General features: G+C 43.6%; 1 protein-coding gene across 2 annotated transcripts; it reads right to left on the reverse strand.

Annotated features, from left to right (window-relative positions):
• Positions 1–8,735: 8,735 nt before the first annotated feature.
• On the reverse strand, positions 8,736–11,231 carry LOC115159624 (uncharacterized). 2 transcript variants are annotated; one of them, XM_029709530.1, is made up of 9 exons: positions 11,050–11,231; positions 10,883–10,918; positions 10,483–10,770; positions 10,109–10,405; positions 9,942–10,010; positions 9,687–9,788; positions 9,530–9,557; positions 9,395–9,426; positions 8,736–9,298 (listed from the first exon to the last, which is right to left on the reverse strand). In XM_029709530.1, the coding sequence occupies exons 1-9, from the start codon at positions 11,075–11,077 to the stop codon at positions 9,249–9,251; spliced, it is 930 nt and encodes a 309-aa protein (XP_029565390.1). In that variant the 5' UTR covers positions 11,078–11,231; the 3' UTR covers positions 8,736–9,248. The 2 variants fall into 2 exon arrangements, with proteins under 2 accessions (XP_029565390.1, XP_029565389.1); XM_029709529.1 differs by having other exon boundaries at positions 9,942–10,016.
• Between the last annotated feature and the right edge of the window lie 3,466 nt (positions 11,232–14,697).

Raw genomic sequence — 14,697 nt, forward strand, 5'->3', positions numbered from 1 at the left:
TTCAACATCTGCGTCCAGCAAAGACCCGTTCAGTGCTAAGCTGGGACCTTGACATGGTGCTGTTAGCACTTACTAAGCCTACCTTCGAGCCCCTGGGGTTAATGTCTTTGAAGCACCTATCCATAAAGGTGGAATTCCTGTTGCCTATTACCTCCACTAAGAGGGCCAGTGAATGTCATGCTCTTTCGGTGAGTGTTATTTACTGGCCTAACCCATCTTTCTTGCCGAAAGTCCTGTCTGACAGGCATGTGAACCGTGCTTGATGCACCGGGCACAGCACATTGGACACTTGAGTTACACAGACAAAGACAAAACGACAGTCTGATCAGCTGTGCGTTTGCTATGGTCAGAGAGTTCTGGGGACGAGCCTATCGAAACAGAGATTCTCAAATTGGATTGTGGACACTATACCCACCTCGCTCCGCGGGTAATATTACATTCCATTACATTACATTGGAACGATTTGATTAGTGTATTGTCAGCTAGCTACATAGTTGTATCTGCTGTCTTTGTATCAAAGATAAAGGTGTAGCTCTGAGGAACTAACAAGGTTAGCTAGGCAGCTGTATTCGTTCGTTCGCGCCGTTTTCGAAATGGCGTCAACACCATAACACCACAGCCACTGCTAGCTAGCCAACTTTATCAATTAGCAGGACTGTAGAAACTATATACATTACAACGGAACGATTTGACTAGTGTATTTTTAGCTAGCTACATAGTTGTCTTTGTATCAAGATAAAGGCGTAGTACAGAGTAACTATCGAGGTTAGCTAGCCAGCTACATTTTCTAACATAGTCTACAACGCGCCCACTGCTAGCTAGCTAACCCTTCCAGCTAGGTGTATCATTTTTAGTCAATAAGATTTTTGCAACGTAAGCTTAACTTTCTGAACATTCGAGATGTGTAGGCCACTTGTGTAGCTAGCAGGACTGACTTTGTGTTAGCTAGTCAACGTTTAATTACTTCTGCGTTATGAACTAGACACGGACACGAATGATCATTTGGTAGCTCGTTGTTACCAAGTATTGGTGCTAACCGTGTGTTTATCGGATGCTAGCATGCTAGTTAGCTAGTTAGCTACGGCGTCATAGGACACGGTGCACTAGGTGGGTTTTCACGGAAGAATACTGTACCAAGTTATCTAGCGGAAAAAACTAAGTTTGAGCCTATTCCTGGAAACATTGAACCACTGTAGTTTACATCAATTTTAATTTCTAGTGGTAGGTAGAAAAGTTATATTTTAGCGTTTTAGTGTTTCAGTGAATTGTTAGTGAGGGAGGCCCTGCTCTCTCGCTTCCCCAGTTGTTTAGTTAATTTTCATGCCAATCTCCTTTGCATTAGCGTAGCCTCTCCTATAGCCTATCAACTATGTGTCGGTCTATCCCTGTTCTCTCCTCTCTGCACAGGCCATACAAACGCTTCACATCGCGTGGCCGCTGCCACTCTAACCTGGTGGTCCCAGCGCGCACGACCCACATGGAGTTCCAGGTCTCCGGCAGCCTCTGGAACTGCCGGTCTGCAGCCAACAAGGCAGAGTTCATCTCAGCCTTTGCTACCCTCCAGTTCCTCGACTTCTTGGCGCTGACGGAAGCATGGATTACCACAGAAAACACTGCTACTCCTACTGCTCTCTCCTCGTCTGACCACGTGTTCTCCGAGAGCATCTGGTCAGCGGGGTGGTGGCACTGGAATCCTCATCTCTCCCAAGTGGACATTCTGTCTTTCTCCCCTGACCCATCTGTCTATCTCCTCATTTGAATTCCATGCTGTCACAATCACTAGCCCATTCAAGCTTAACATCCTAACCATTTATCGCCCTCCAGGTTCCCTTGGCGAGTTCATCAATGAGCTTGACGCCTTGATAAGTTCCTTTCCTGAGGATGGCTCACCCCTCACTGTTCTGGGTGACTTTAACCTCCCTATGTCTACATTTGACTCATTTCTCTCTGCCTCCTTCTTTCCACTCCTCTCCTCTTTTGACCTCACCCTCTCACCGCCCCCCCCCCCCCCCCCTACTCACAAGGCAGGCAATACGCTTGACCTCATCTTCACTAGATGCTGTTCTTCTACTAATCTCACTGCAACTCCCCTCCAAGTCTCCGATCACTACCTTGTATCCTTTTCCCTCTCGCTCTCCTCCAACACTACTCACTCTGCCCCTACTCAGATGGTATTGCGCCGTCGCAACCTTCGCTCTCTCTCTCCTGCTACTCTCTCCTCTTCCATCCTATCATCTCTTCCCTCTGCTCAATCCTTCTCCAACCAATCTCCTGATTCTGCCCCCTCAACCCTCCTCTCCTCCCTTTCTGCATCCTTTGACTCTCTATGTCCCCTATCCTCCCGACTGGCTCGGTCCTCCTCTCCTGCTCCGTGGCTTGACGACTCATTGCGAGCTCACAGAACAGGGCAGCCGAGCGGAAATGGAGGAAAACTAGCCTCCCTGCGGACCTGGCATCTTTTCACTCCCTCCTCTCTACATTTTCCTTCTCTGTTTCTGCTGCTAAAGCCACTTTCTACCACTCTAACTTCCAAGCATCTGCCTCTAACCCTAGGAAGCTCTTTGCTACCTTCTCCTCCCTCCTGAATCCTCCTCCTCCTCCCTCTCTGCGGATGACTTTGTCAACCATTGTGAAAAGAAGGTCGACGACATCCGATCCTCGTTTGTTAAGTCAAACGACACCGCTGGTCCTGCTCACATTGCCCTACCCTATGCTTTGACCTCTTTCTCCCCTCTCTCTCCAGATGAAATCTTGCGTCTTGTGACGGCCGGCCGCCCAACAACCTGCCCGCTTGACCCTATCCCCTCCTCTCTTCTCCAGACCATTTCCGGAGACCTTCTCCCTTACCTCACCTCGCTCATCAACTAATCCTTGACCGCTGGCTACATCCTTTCCGTCTTCAAGAGAGCGAGAGTTGCACCCCTTCTCAAAAAACCTACACTCGATCCCTCCGATGTCAACAACTACAGACCAGTATCCCTTCTTTCTTTTCTCTCCAAAACTCTTGAACGTGCCGTCATTGGCCAGCTCTCCTGCTATCTCTCTCAGAATGACCTTCTCGATCCAAATCAGTCAGGTTTCAAGGCTGGTCATTCAACAGAGACTGCTCTTCTCTGTGTCACGGAGGCTCTCCGCACTGCTAAAGCTAACTCTCTCTCCTCTGCTCTCATCCTTCTAGACCTATCTGCTGCCTTTGATACTGTGAACCATCAGATCCTCCTCTCCACCCTCTCCGAGTTGGGTATCTCCGGTGCGGCTCACTCTTGGATTGCGTCCTACCTGACAGGTTGCTCCTACCAGGTGGCGTGGCGAGAATCCGTCTCCGCACCACGTGCTCTCACCACTGGTGTCCCCCAGGGCTCAGTTCTAGGCCCTCTCCTATTCTCGCTATACACCAAGTCACTTGGCTCTGTCATATCCTCACATGGTCTCTCCTATCATTGCTACGCAGATGACACACAATTAACCTCTCAGGGCTAGGTGGGACGCTTGCGTAGGTGGGACGCTTGCGTAGGTGGGACTCAACAGCCAGTTGAATCCCGTGGCGCGTTATTCAAATACCTTAGAAATGCTATTACTTCAATTTCTCAAACATATGACTATTTTACACCATTTTAAAGACAAGACTCTCGTTAATCTAACCACACTGTCCGATTTCAAAAAGGCTTTACAACGAAAGCAAAACATTAGATTATGTCAGCAGAGTACCCAGCCATAAATAATCAGACACCCATTTTTCAAGCTAGCATATAATGTCACATAAACCCAAACCACAGCTAAATGCAGCACTAACCTTTGATGATCTTCATCAGATGACAATCTTAGGACATTATGTTATACAATACATGCATGTCTGTTCAATCAAGTTCATATTTATATCAAAAACCAGCTTTTTACATTAGCAGGGGACTAGCATGTGACTAGCATTCCCACCGAACACTTCCGGTGAATTTACTAAATTACTCACGATAAACGTTCACAAAAAACATAACAATTATTTTAAGAATTATAGATACAGAACTCCTATATGCACTCGCTATGTCCGATTTTAAAATAGCTTTTCGGTGAAAGCACATTTTGCAATATTCTAAGTAGATAGCCCGGCATCACAGGGCTAGCTATTTAGACACCCAGCAAGTTTAGCACTCACCAAAGTCAGATTTACTATAAGAAAAATGTTATTACCTTTGCTGTTCTTCGTCAGAATGCACTCCCAGGACTTCTACTTCAATAACAAATGTTGGTTTGGTCCCAAATAATCCATTGTTATATCCAAATAGCGGCGTTTTGTTCGTGCATTCAAGACACTATCCGAAAGGATAAATAAGGGTGACGAGCACGACGCATTTCGTGACAAAAAATGTCAACCGCTGTTTAAAATCAATTTTTATGCCATTTTTCTCGTAAAAAAGCGATAATATTCCAACTGGGAAATCGTTTTTTATTACAAAGAGAGCGAAAGTAAAAGCATGGGATCCCCTCATGCACGAGCCTCAGTCTGATGGCCCTCTGATAGAGCACTTGCCAAAAGCGCTAATGTGTTTCAGCCTGGGGCTGGAATTACATCATTCAGCTTTTTCCCGGGTTCTGAGAGCCTATGGGAGCCGTAGGAAGTGTCACGTTACAGCAAAGATCCTAAATGTTCAATAAACAGAGGCAAGAAGCCCAAGGAATGGTCAGAGAGGGTACTTCCTGTTTGGAATCTTCTCAGGTTTTTGCCTGCCATATGAGTTCTGTTATACTCACAGACACCATTCAAACAGTTTTAGAAACTTTAGGGTGTTTTCTATCCAAAGCTAATAATTATATGCATATTCTAGTTTCTGGGCAGGAGTAGTAACCAGATTAAATTGGGTACGTTTTTTATCCAGCCGTGCAAATACTGCCCCCTATCCCCAACAGGTTAATCTTCTCCTTCCCCCTTCTGATAACCAGGTGGCGAATCGCATCTCTGCATATCTGGCAGACATATCAGTGTGGATGACGGATCACCACCTCAAGCTGAACCTCGGCAAGACGGAGCTGCTCTTCCTCCCAGGGAAGGACTGCCCTTTCCATGATCTCGCCATCACGGTGGACAACTCCATTCTGTCCTCCTCCCAGAGTGCTAAGAGCCTCGGCGTGACCCTGGACAACACCCTGTCGATCTCCACTAACATCAAGGCGGTGACCCAATCCTGTAGGTTCATGCTATACAACATTCGCAGAGTACGACCCTGCCTTACACAGGAAGCGGCGCAGGTCCTAATCCAGGCACTTGTCATCTCCCGTCTGGATTACTGCAACTCCCTGTTGGCGGGGCTCCCTGCCTGTGCCATTAAACCCCTACAACTCATCCAGAATGCCGCAGCCCGTCTGGTGTTCAACCTTCCCAAGTTCTCTCACGTCACCCCGCTCCTCCGCTCTCTCCACTGGCTTCCAGTTGAAGCTCGCATCTGCTACAAGACCATGGTGCTTGCCTACGGAGCTGTGAGGGGAACGGCACCTCCGTACCTTCAGGCTCTGATCAGGCCCTACACCCAAACAAGGGCACTGCGTTCATCCACCTCTGGCCTGCTGGCCCCCCTACCTCTGCGGAAGCACAGTTCCCGCTCAGCCCAGTCAAAACTGTTCGCTGCTCTGGCACCCCAATGGTGGAACAAGCTCCCTCACGACGCCAGGACAGCAGAGTCAATCACCACCTTCCGTAGACACCTGAAACCCCACCTCTTTAAGGAATACCTGGGATAGGATATAGTAATCCTTCTACCCCCCCCCCCCAAAAAAAAAATATATAGATGTACTATTGTAAAGTGGTTGTTCCACTGGATATCATAAGGTGAATGCACCAATTTGTAAGTCGCTCTGGAAAAGAGCCATGTTGGGTGTTGTCTCCACTTCCCTGGATGGGGACGGAGGGACACAGCAATCATGACTGCCCTGAGCTCAGTCCTATGGGACTTCGCTCTTTGCTTGGCCATGACTACTTCACCAATTAATCTGGAATTGTGATACCATATTGGAGGGATCCAATATAGTGCTACATAACGAAGGTTACATATTTAACCACGGTTATGTGAGCTATTGGATCACTCCAATCCTTGTGCCTCGAAAAAGACACGAGGTGGAAGTAGTGTGACGGTAGCTATTTCAGGGGGTCAGCCACAGCACTACCCAGTACACGGGACTAATCTGAAATCCTTACTCGGAATGTATCCTGCTGCATGGAAGGATACGATATCGATACAGCCACTCCCCATCTAAGTTAACAGAGTTTGACAAAATCTGCAAGGAATATTGGGAGAAAATCCCCAAATCCAGATGTACAATGCTGTTACAGACATACCCAAGATGTCTAAAAGCTGTAATTGCCGCCAAAGGTGCTTCTACAAAGTATTGACAGGGTTGTGAATACTTACAGTGGGGGGAAAAAGTATTTGATCCCCTGCTGATTTTGTATGTTTGCCCACTGACAAAGAAAGGATCAGTCTATAATTTTAATGGTAGGTTTATTTGAACAGTGAGAGACAGAATAACAACAAAAATATCCAGAAAAACGCATGTCAGAAATGTTAAAAATTGATTTGCATTTTAATGAGGGAAATAAGTATTTGACCCCCTCTCAATCAGGAAGATTTCTGGCTCCCAGGTGTCTTTTATACAGGTAACGAGCTGAGATTAGGAGCACACTCTTAAAGGGAGTGCGCCAAACCGCAGCTTCTTACCTGTAAAAAAGACACCTGTCCACAGAAGCAATCAATCAATCAGATTCCAAACTCTCCACCATGGCCAAGACCAAAGAGCTCTCCAAGGATGTCAGGGACAAGATTGTAGACCTACACAAGGCTGGAATGGGCTACAAGACCATCGCCAAGCAGCTTGGTGAGAAGGTGACAACATTTGGTGAGATTATTCGCAAATGGAAGAAACACAAAAGAACTGCCAATATCCCTCGGCCTGGGGCTCCATGCAAGATCTCACCTCGTGGAGTTGCAATGATCATGAGAACGGTGAGGAATCAGCCCAGAACTACACGGGAGGATCTTGTCAATGATCTCAAGGCAGCTGGGACCATAGTCACCAAGAAAACAATTGCTAACACACTACGCCGTGAAGGACTGAAATCCTGCAGCGCCCGCAAGGTCCCCCTGCTCAAGAAAGCACATATACATGCCCGTCTGAAGTTTGCCAATGAACATCTGAATGACTCAGAGGACAACTGGTGAAAGTGTTGTGGTCAGATGAGACCAAAATGGAGCTCTTTGACATGCTGCCTATGACCCCAAGAACACCATCTCCACCGTCAAACATGGAGGTGGAAACATTATGCTTTGGGGGTGTTTTTCTGCTAAGGGGACAGGACAACTTCACCGCATCAAAGGGACGATGGACGGGGCCATGTACTGTCAAATCTTGGGTGAGAACCTCCTTTCCTCAGCCAGGGCATTGAAAATGGGTCGTGGATGGGTATTCCAGCATGACAATGATCCAAAACACACGGCCAAGGCAACAAAGGAGTGGCTCAAGAAGAAGCACATTAAGGTCCTGGAGTGGCCTAGCCAGTCTCCAGACCTTAATCCCATTGAAAATCTGTGGAGGGAGCTGAAGGTTCGAGTTGTCAAACGTCAGCCTTGAAACCTTAATGTCTTGGAGAAGATCTGCAAAGAGGAGTGGGACAAAATCCCTCCTGAGATGTGTGCAAACCTGGTGGCCAACTACAAGAAACGTCTGACCTCTGTGATTGCCAACAAGGGTTTTGCCACCAAGTACTAAGTCATGTTTTGCAGAGGGGTCAAATACTTATTTCTCTCATTAAAATGCAAATCAATTTATAACATTTTTGACATGCGTTTTTCTGGATTTCTTTTGTTGTTATTCTGTCTCTCACTGTTCAAATAAACCTACCATTAAAATTATAGACGGATCACTTCTTCGTAAGTGGGCAAACGTACAAAATCAGCAGGGGATCAAATACTTTTTTCCCTCACTGTATGTAAATTAGATATTTCTGTATTTCATTTTCAATAAATTTGCTAACATTTCTAAAAACATGTTTTCACTTTGTCATTATGGGGCATTGTGTGTAGATGGGTGAGGGAAATGTAATTAATCAATGTTGATTTCAGGCTGTAACACAACAAAATGTGGAATAAGTCAAGGGGTATGAATACTTTCTGAAGTCACTGTACACCTCTGTAAGAAATTATCATGCACACAATGTTTTCTGAGAAGTCATTTCTATTGATAACTACCTGATTTTCATATGAGATGTGTTGAAAGCCTTTTGAGCTTAATTGTGGTTAAGTCAAAAACAGTTTATGCTGCTTTGTTTGCGTCTCGTCTCTGGAAATACACGAGTGTGAGTGAACGATCAGTACACCCCCCATGTGGTCACTTCTATTTGACAAACAGAAGCACAAACAATCTGGCATCAAAAGACATCAGCCAGTTTAGTTACTGTGTTTATCACACTGTGTCACCACAAACGAGTTGTTAGAGTTTACCCTGATCTCTACGATCCCCCTCCTCCATTTCTAACCTCTGTTATTTCTCTAACTCACACAATCTTCAAGCCCCTTCTACTGGGCAAAAATGGTACCAACCATCCAAGGACTAATACAGTGATGATCCCTTCTGATTTCTTCCTCCATGTCAACATAATCCAGGATGGGGAGAAAAAGCCCCTCAACTGCCTGAAAACTGAAATGATCTAACCTGTATTTTCTTAGGAAAACAGAACCACAAATACCAGCATAAAATGGGAATGCTGTAATACAATACATGTATTTAATTTATTCAAAACAGAATTACATATTAAAAACTGTACAGAATAGGAAAATTGAATACCAGTATGTTAAAACTAATCTACACAATCTTCACATTAAATCAATGTTTATTTGTCACATGCACAGAGTACAGAAGGTGGAATGGCACAGTGAAATGCTTACTTTCAGCTCTTCCTCAACTGTGCAGAATAAATGTAAAGTAGCAAAACGATCAATATACAAAGTAGATAAAAAATAGTAATAACAAAAGCGTAAAAAAAAAGACAAGGTAATAAAAGAACACAGGAATTTACCCTTATATACAAACAATGTGAAACTTCAAATGGATCATGTCTTAAAACCCTATGCACATGTATTTCTTGCCCAGTAAGATATTACACCATTCATCTGAGAGGAACAGATGGCGTCAGAAAGCAGAGAAAGGATGTGGAGGAAGTTCATCAACAGGTGGAAGTACACTTGAACTAGTACTATGCAGCATGGTCACATCCCCACATTCAGACCGCCTTGTTGAAATAATGAAGCATTTGCATCTGTTTCAAATAAGAGAAAGGTGAAATGTAGAGCACTGAATATTACCACTTTTCTGAGAAATGAATATGTTGGAGTAGGTTTCCTTTCATACTTACAGATACCTTCTTTGTTCTGGTTCCATTGGAATCTGTTGAGACAATTTACCCAGTACATTTAGATATGACACTGTATAATGATGTGTATGAAGACAAATATAATGTAATTATAATACAAATAAACCACTCACTTACCTATCGGCAGACCAGTCTTGTTGATCACCTGCAGAAATAAATATGAAATGATAATAGATTAAACCAGCCCCGATTTTACATGTATAATACACAAATAACTCAAAATGGACATTGGAACAAATTAAGCCTTGAAGTATCAGTATTTGAATGCATGTACCTCGCTTGTACCGGAGAAAACACAGGACACATACAACCAGCAGAATAAGGCTAAAGGCCCCAACACTCAGACTGATGTAGAGGGGGAACTCTGAGGAGGACTCTAAAGGGGGAGATGACTTTCAGATCAAGTTGAAATCGTTTGTTGAATTAGATTAAACAGTACAGCAACAGAATCAGTCAATGTTATCTTGAAATGCTCTTAAGTGGGTGGGTCTATCAACAGTAAGTTTAAAAACATTTTAAGGTTACTCACCTTCTCCTTTAGTTACACTGGTTTTGTTGGTACTGAATGTTGATAAGGAAGTGGTGGGCCCAGGAGAGTCTATAACTGGAGGAAGAATATGACATATGCATCAGTATTGCAATACAGATAGATGATTGTCATGTTAGATTGCACAATAATTTAAATGATGGTCTCACCATCTATGGCAATCTTGAACGGTTCACTATGCTGTGATTTCACAGTATTTTCACCCTCCATTACCAGCTCCACAGCACAGGTGATGAAGATCTCTCCAGCACTGCTCCTCTTCCTCTGCAGTTCCTCTTCTGCCACTCTCCCCACACAGACATTGTCTTTGTAGGGCTGACTTTTAAAGGGGGAGTCACTATTGTTCAGGTAATAGTAGCATGAGGTACCAGCATGCTTGGCCTCACATCGAAGACTTAAGTAAGTTCCTGTATTTTCCACAAAAATCCTGGGTATACCAATGGAATCTGTTTGTAAATTAGAAACAAATGATGTAGTCAATCAAGCAAATGTGATACTGCCTGGTAATAAAATGGTCACTTACCACTTACATGAAGTCTTCGAGCGTCACTAAATTGTGGGATTATTTTTCCTTCTCCCTTCTGTAGAATAGCACAGCTGAGATCTACTTCAGTCTTGTTCCACTTTTTGAACTCATTCCAGAACAATATGAATTGGCAAACACCGGAATTCACTTCTCTTATTGGGTTGGGGTCGTGGTCTTTGTAGAATTGGCACTTTGTGCCTCCTGTTGACTCACAGCGAACTACGACAGGCATAGCTACATTGATGTACCCAGGGTCTAACACAATGGTGGGAGTAGGGACAGAATCTGTTTAGAGTTAAAGAGAGAAACTATGAGAACACACATTTTAATTGTTAGAAATAGAATGATTGAGGAAATATTCTTATGTGGTAATACATTACAGTAATACATTACATGCCTGCACAATCTTCTTTAACTGCAACAGCAGCCATACCTTTAAACATGGCAAAACATTAAAAAAAGGCTTTTATGTGAAGTCCTACATATTAAACCTACATCATCTAAATGAATTACTTTGTTACAATTAATTAATATTATTAAAATAATAGATCATTGAATACTCACAAATGAAGAGAAAATAAGGTGGAGACATCCTTTCAACTTGTTGATGTTCATGAAGGAGTGAACACACTTAGATAATGAAGTGAAAAAAACTGACAGCCTATGCTTAGGAGGCACAACAACCTAGAGGCGCCGATCATTTACAAACAGGGCTCCCGAGTGACGCAGCGGTCTAAGGCACTGCATCTCAGTGCAAGAGGCATCATTACAGTCCCTGGTTCAAATCCAGGCTGTGTCACATCTGGCCATGATTGGGAGTCCCATAGGGCGGTGTACAATTGGCCCAGCGTTGTCCAGGTTTGGCCAGGGTAGGCCATCATTGTACATAAGAATTTGTTCTTGCCTAGTTATATAAAGGTACATTTTTTAAATTAAATATGGAAACGGCAGCCTATGTTTAGGAGGCAGAACAACCTAGAGGCAGATATGGAAACTGGCCAGGTTACAAATTACGCTATAGACAATATGAAAAGGCTACTGCACCCTTTCTGTAAATATAGCCAATTATGAGAAACCAGAGAGCTGTTTACAGTTTCTGTGAAGATTCAACAATTTGTCATCGGCTAATATCCCTTTAACAATGTATTGCCACTCATTGGACAGTTTAAAGACACACTCCAGCTATTTTTTAACTGTTCCTGTTGAAAAACAATAGAGGAGCAATAGAGGACAAAAGAGGAAAGGTCTACCCCCCACATGTGCCATGTCATGTCATACCTGGACCACCTATTGAGATGTGCCTTTTGTGAAGTAAATAAGGTGAAAATGAGACTGGGGTAGGTCTTTAAGGTATACGTTGTTTGGCATGTTTGGAAAACATTTTAAACTACAGGAAAACCTACTGTTCAGGTAATCGTCTGCTTTCAGTCTTACTTTATTGAACAAAGGTAGTAGCACACTTCCATGACCAGAAAATTCACATGTACAGTGCCTTGCAAAAGTATTCACCCCCCTTAGCATTTTTCCTATTTTGTTGCCTTACAACCTGGAATTAAAATAGATTTTTGGGGGGTTTGTATCATTTGATTTACACAACATGCCTAACACTTTGAAGATGCAAAATATGTTTTATTGAGAAACAAACAAGAAATAAGACAACAAAAACTGAAAACTTGAGCGTGCATAACTATTCACCCCCCCCCCCCCCCCCCCCCCCCCCCCCCCCCCAAGTCTCTTGGGATATGTCTCTATAAGCTTGGCACATCCGGCCACTGGGATTTTTGCCTATTTTTCAGGGCAAAACTGCTCCAGCTCCTTCAAGTTGGATGGGTTCCTGCTGGTGTACAGCAATCTTTAAGTCATACCACAGATTCTCAATTGGATTGAGGTCTGGGCTTTGACTAGGCCATTCCAAGACTTTTAAATGTTTCCCCTTAAACCACTCGAGTGTTGCTTTAGCAGTATGCTTAGGGTCATTGTCCTGCTGGAAAGTGAACCTCCGACCCAGTCTCAAATCTCCTGAAGACTGAAACAGGTTTCCCTCAAGAATTTCCCTCTATTTAGCGCCATTCATCATTCCTTCAATTCTGACCAGTTTCCCAGTCTCTGCCGATAAAAAACATCCCCACAGCATGGTGGTGGCAGGATGATATTATCGGGGTGATGAAAGGTGTTGGGTTTGTGCCAGACATTGTGTTTTCCTTGATGGCAAAAAAGCTAAATTTTAGTCTCATCTGACCAGAGTACCTTCTTCCATATGTTTGGGGAGTCTCTCACATGCCTTTTGGTGAACACCAAACGTGTTTGCTTATTTTTTTCTTTAAGCAATGGCTTTTTTCTGGCCACTCTTCCGTAAAGCCCAGCTCTGTGGAGTGTACAATAAAGGTGAAAGTAAAAGTACGGCTTAAAGTGGTCCTATGGATAGACACACCAATCTCCGCTGTGGAGCTTTGCAGCTCCTTCAGGGTTATCTTTGGTCTCTTTGTTGCCTCTCTGATTAATGCCCTCCTTGCCTGGTCCATGAGTTTTGGTGGGCAGCCCTCTCTTGGCAGGTTTCTTGTGGTGCCATATTCTTTCTATTTTTTATAATGGATTTAATGGTGCTCTGTGGGATGTTTTGGATATTTTTTTATAACCCAACCATGATCTGTACTTCTCTACAACTTTGTCCCTGACCTGTTCGGCGAGCTCCTTGGTCTTCATGGTGCCGCTTGCTTAGTGGTGTTACAGACTCTGGGGCCTTTCAGAACAGGTATATGTATACTTAGATCATGTGACAGATCATGTGACACTTAGATTGCACACAGGTGGACTTTTTGTAACTAATTATGTGACTTCTGAAGGTAAATGGTTGCACCAGATCTTATTTAGGGGCTTCATAGCAAAGGGGGTGAAAACATATGCACGCACCATTTTTCCGTTTTTTTATTTCTTAGAATGTTTTTAAAACAAGTAATTTTTTTCATTTCACTTCACCAATTTGGACTATTTTGTGTATGTCTATTACATGAAATCCAAATAAAAATCCATTTAAATTACAAGTTGTAATGCAACAAAATAGGAAAAATGCCAAGGGGGTAAATACTTTTGCAAGGCACTGTATGTTATCATTATCATGTATGGCTCTAATGCAATTATTTTGAGAGACTGATGTGTAAGGTTAATGTGTGGGGGGACCCATCAGTCTGCCTTATGACACTTGTGGCTCATCTAGCCCTAGCTTATGACCGCAGTTCCATACCTTAACCTTCCACCTCTATATATATTCAAAGCCCTTCGGTTGTGGTTGGTCTTGACTTGTGTTCTCGTCTCTGGAATTAGACATGTGTGTGAATGATCAGTAACCCTAGTGTGGTCCCTTATGTGCTGACCTGAATAGCAACAGGAAATACAAGCTGGTTGATGCTCAGCTACAAGTGTCCTGTGTGGCTCAGTTAGTAGAGCATGGCGCTTGCAACACCAGGGGTCAGGATTTGAATTCCCACGGGGACCAGTATGGACAAAGAACATTTTAAAATGTATGCACTCATTACTCTATGCCACTCTGGATAAGTGTCTGCTAAATAATGTTAATGTAGCGCAAACGGAGAACGAAAAGTAATTGCCAACTAAATGGTTACAGAATATCTGATTTACCATCCTCTTGTTTGTCTCTCCAAACCATGTGTTTTGCCCCATCTACCAGGTCCACTGTTAGGCAATGTTCCCTTGAATTTTTTCAGGCACTGAGCACATTTTTGGTTTTGTGAGCGGAAACTTGAACATTGTGAGAATTTTGTGCAACTTCCAGCGTGTTTACAGTGAACACTGAGGCTGTACCCTTACAGTTTTAGACAGTAGCCAATAGGCTATTGTGACTATTTGAGCATAATGTAGGCCTACCAACAATACCAAGGGAGCAAATCCCATAACATTTTCACATGGAAATAGCTTGTGATTTCTATGATATAGACTACAGTAGCATATATGCGGTGTTCAATGCAGGCCTACATTGCAAACTAATGGGGCGAACTCAGTGAAGTTCAATCTCTTGCGTCTCTGCGCTGCATGGCATTTCTTCTGCGAGGCAGTCATGGAGGAGGGGCGCAGTTTAGAGGAAACACTGGTACAGTAGGACTACCAATCACAGATTCTTGAGATTTACTTTGTTACTCTGCAATACCATGAACCCATGTGTTGTCCCTATTTCTTCATTCATATCTCAATGTCTAG

This window comes from Salmo trutta, chromosome 23 (assembly GCF_901001165.1).
Source record: "Salmo trutta chromosome 23, fSalTru1.1, whole genome shotgun sequence".
In the NCBI taxonomy this organism is placed as follows: domain Eukaryota; kingdom Metazoa; phylum Chordata; class Actinopteri; order Salmoniformes; family Salmonidae; genus Salmo; species Salmo trutta.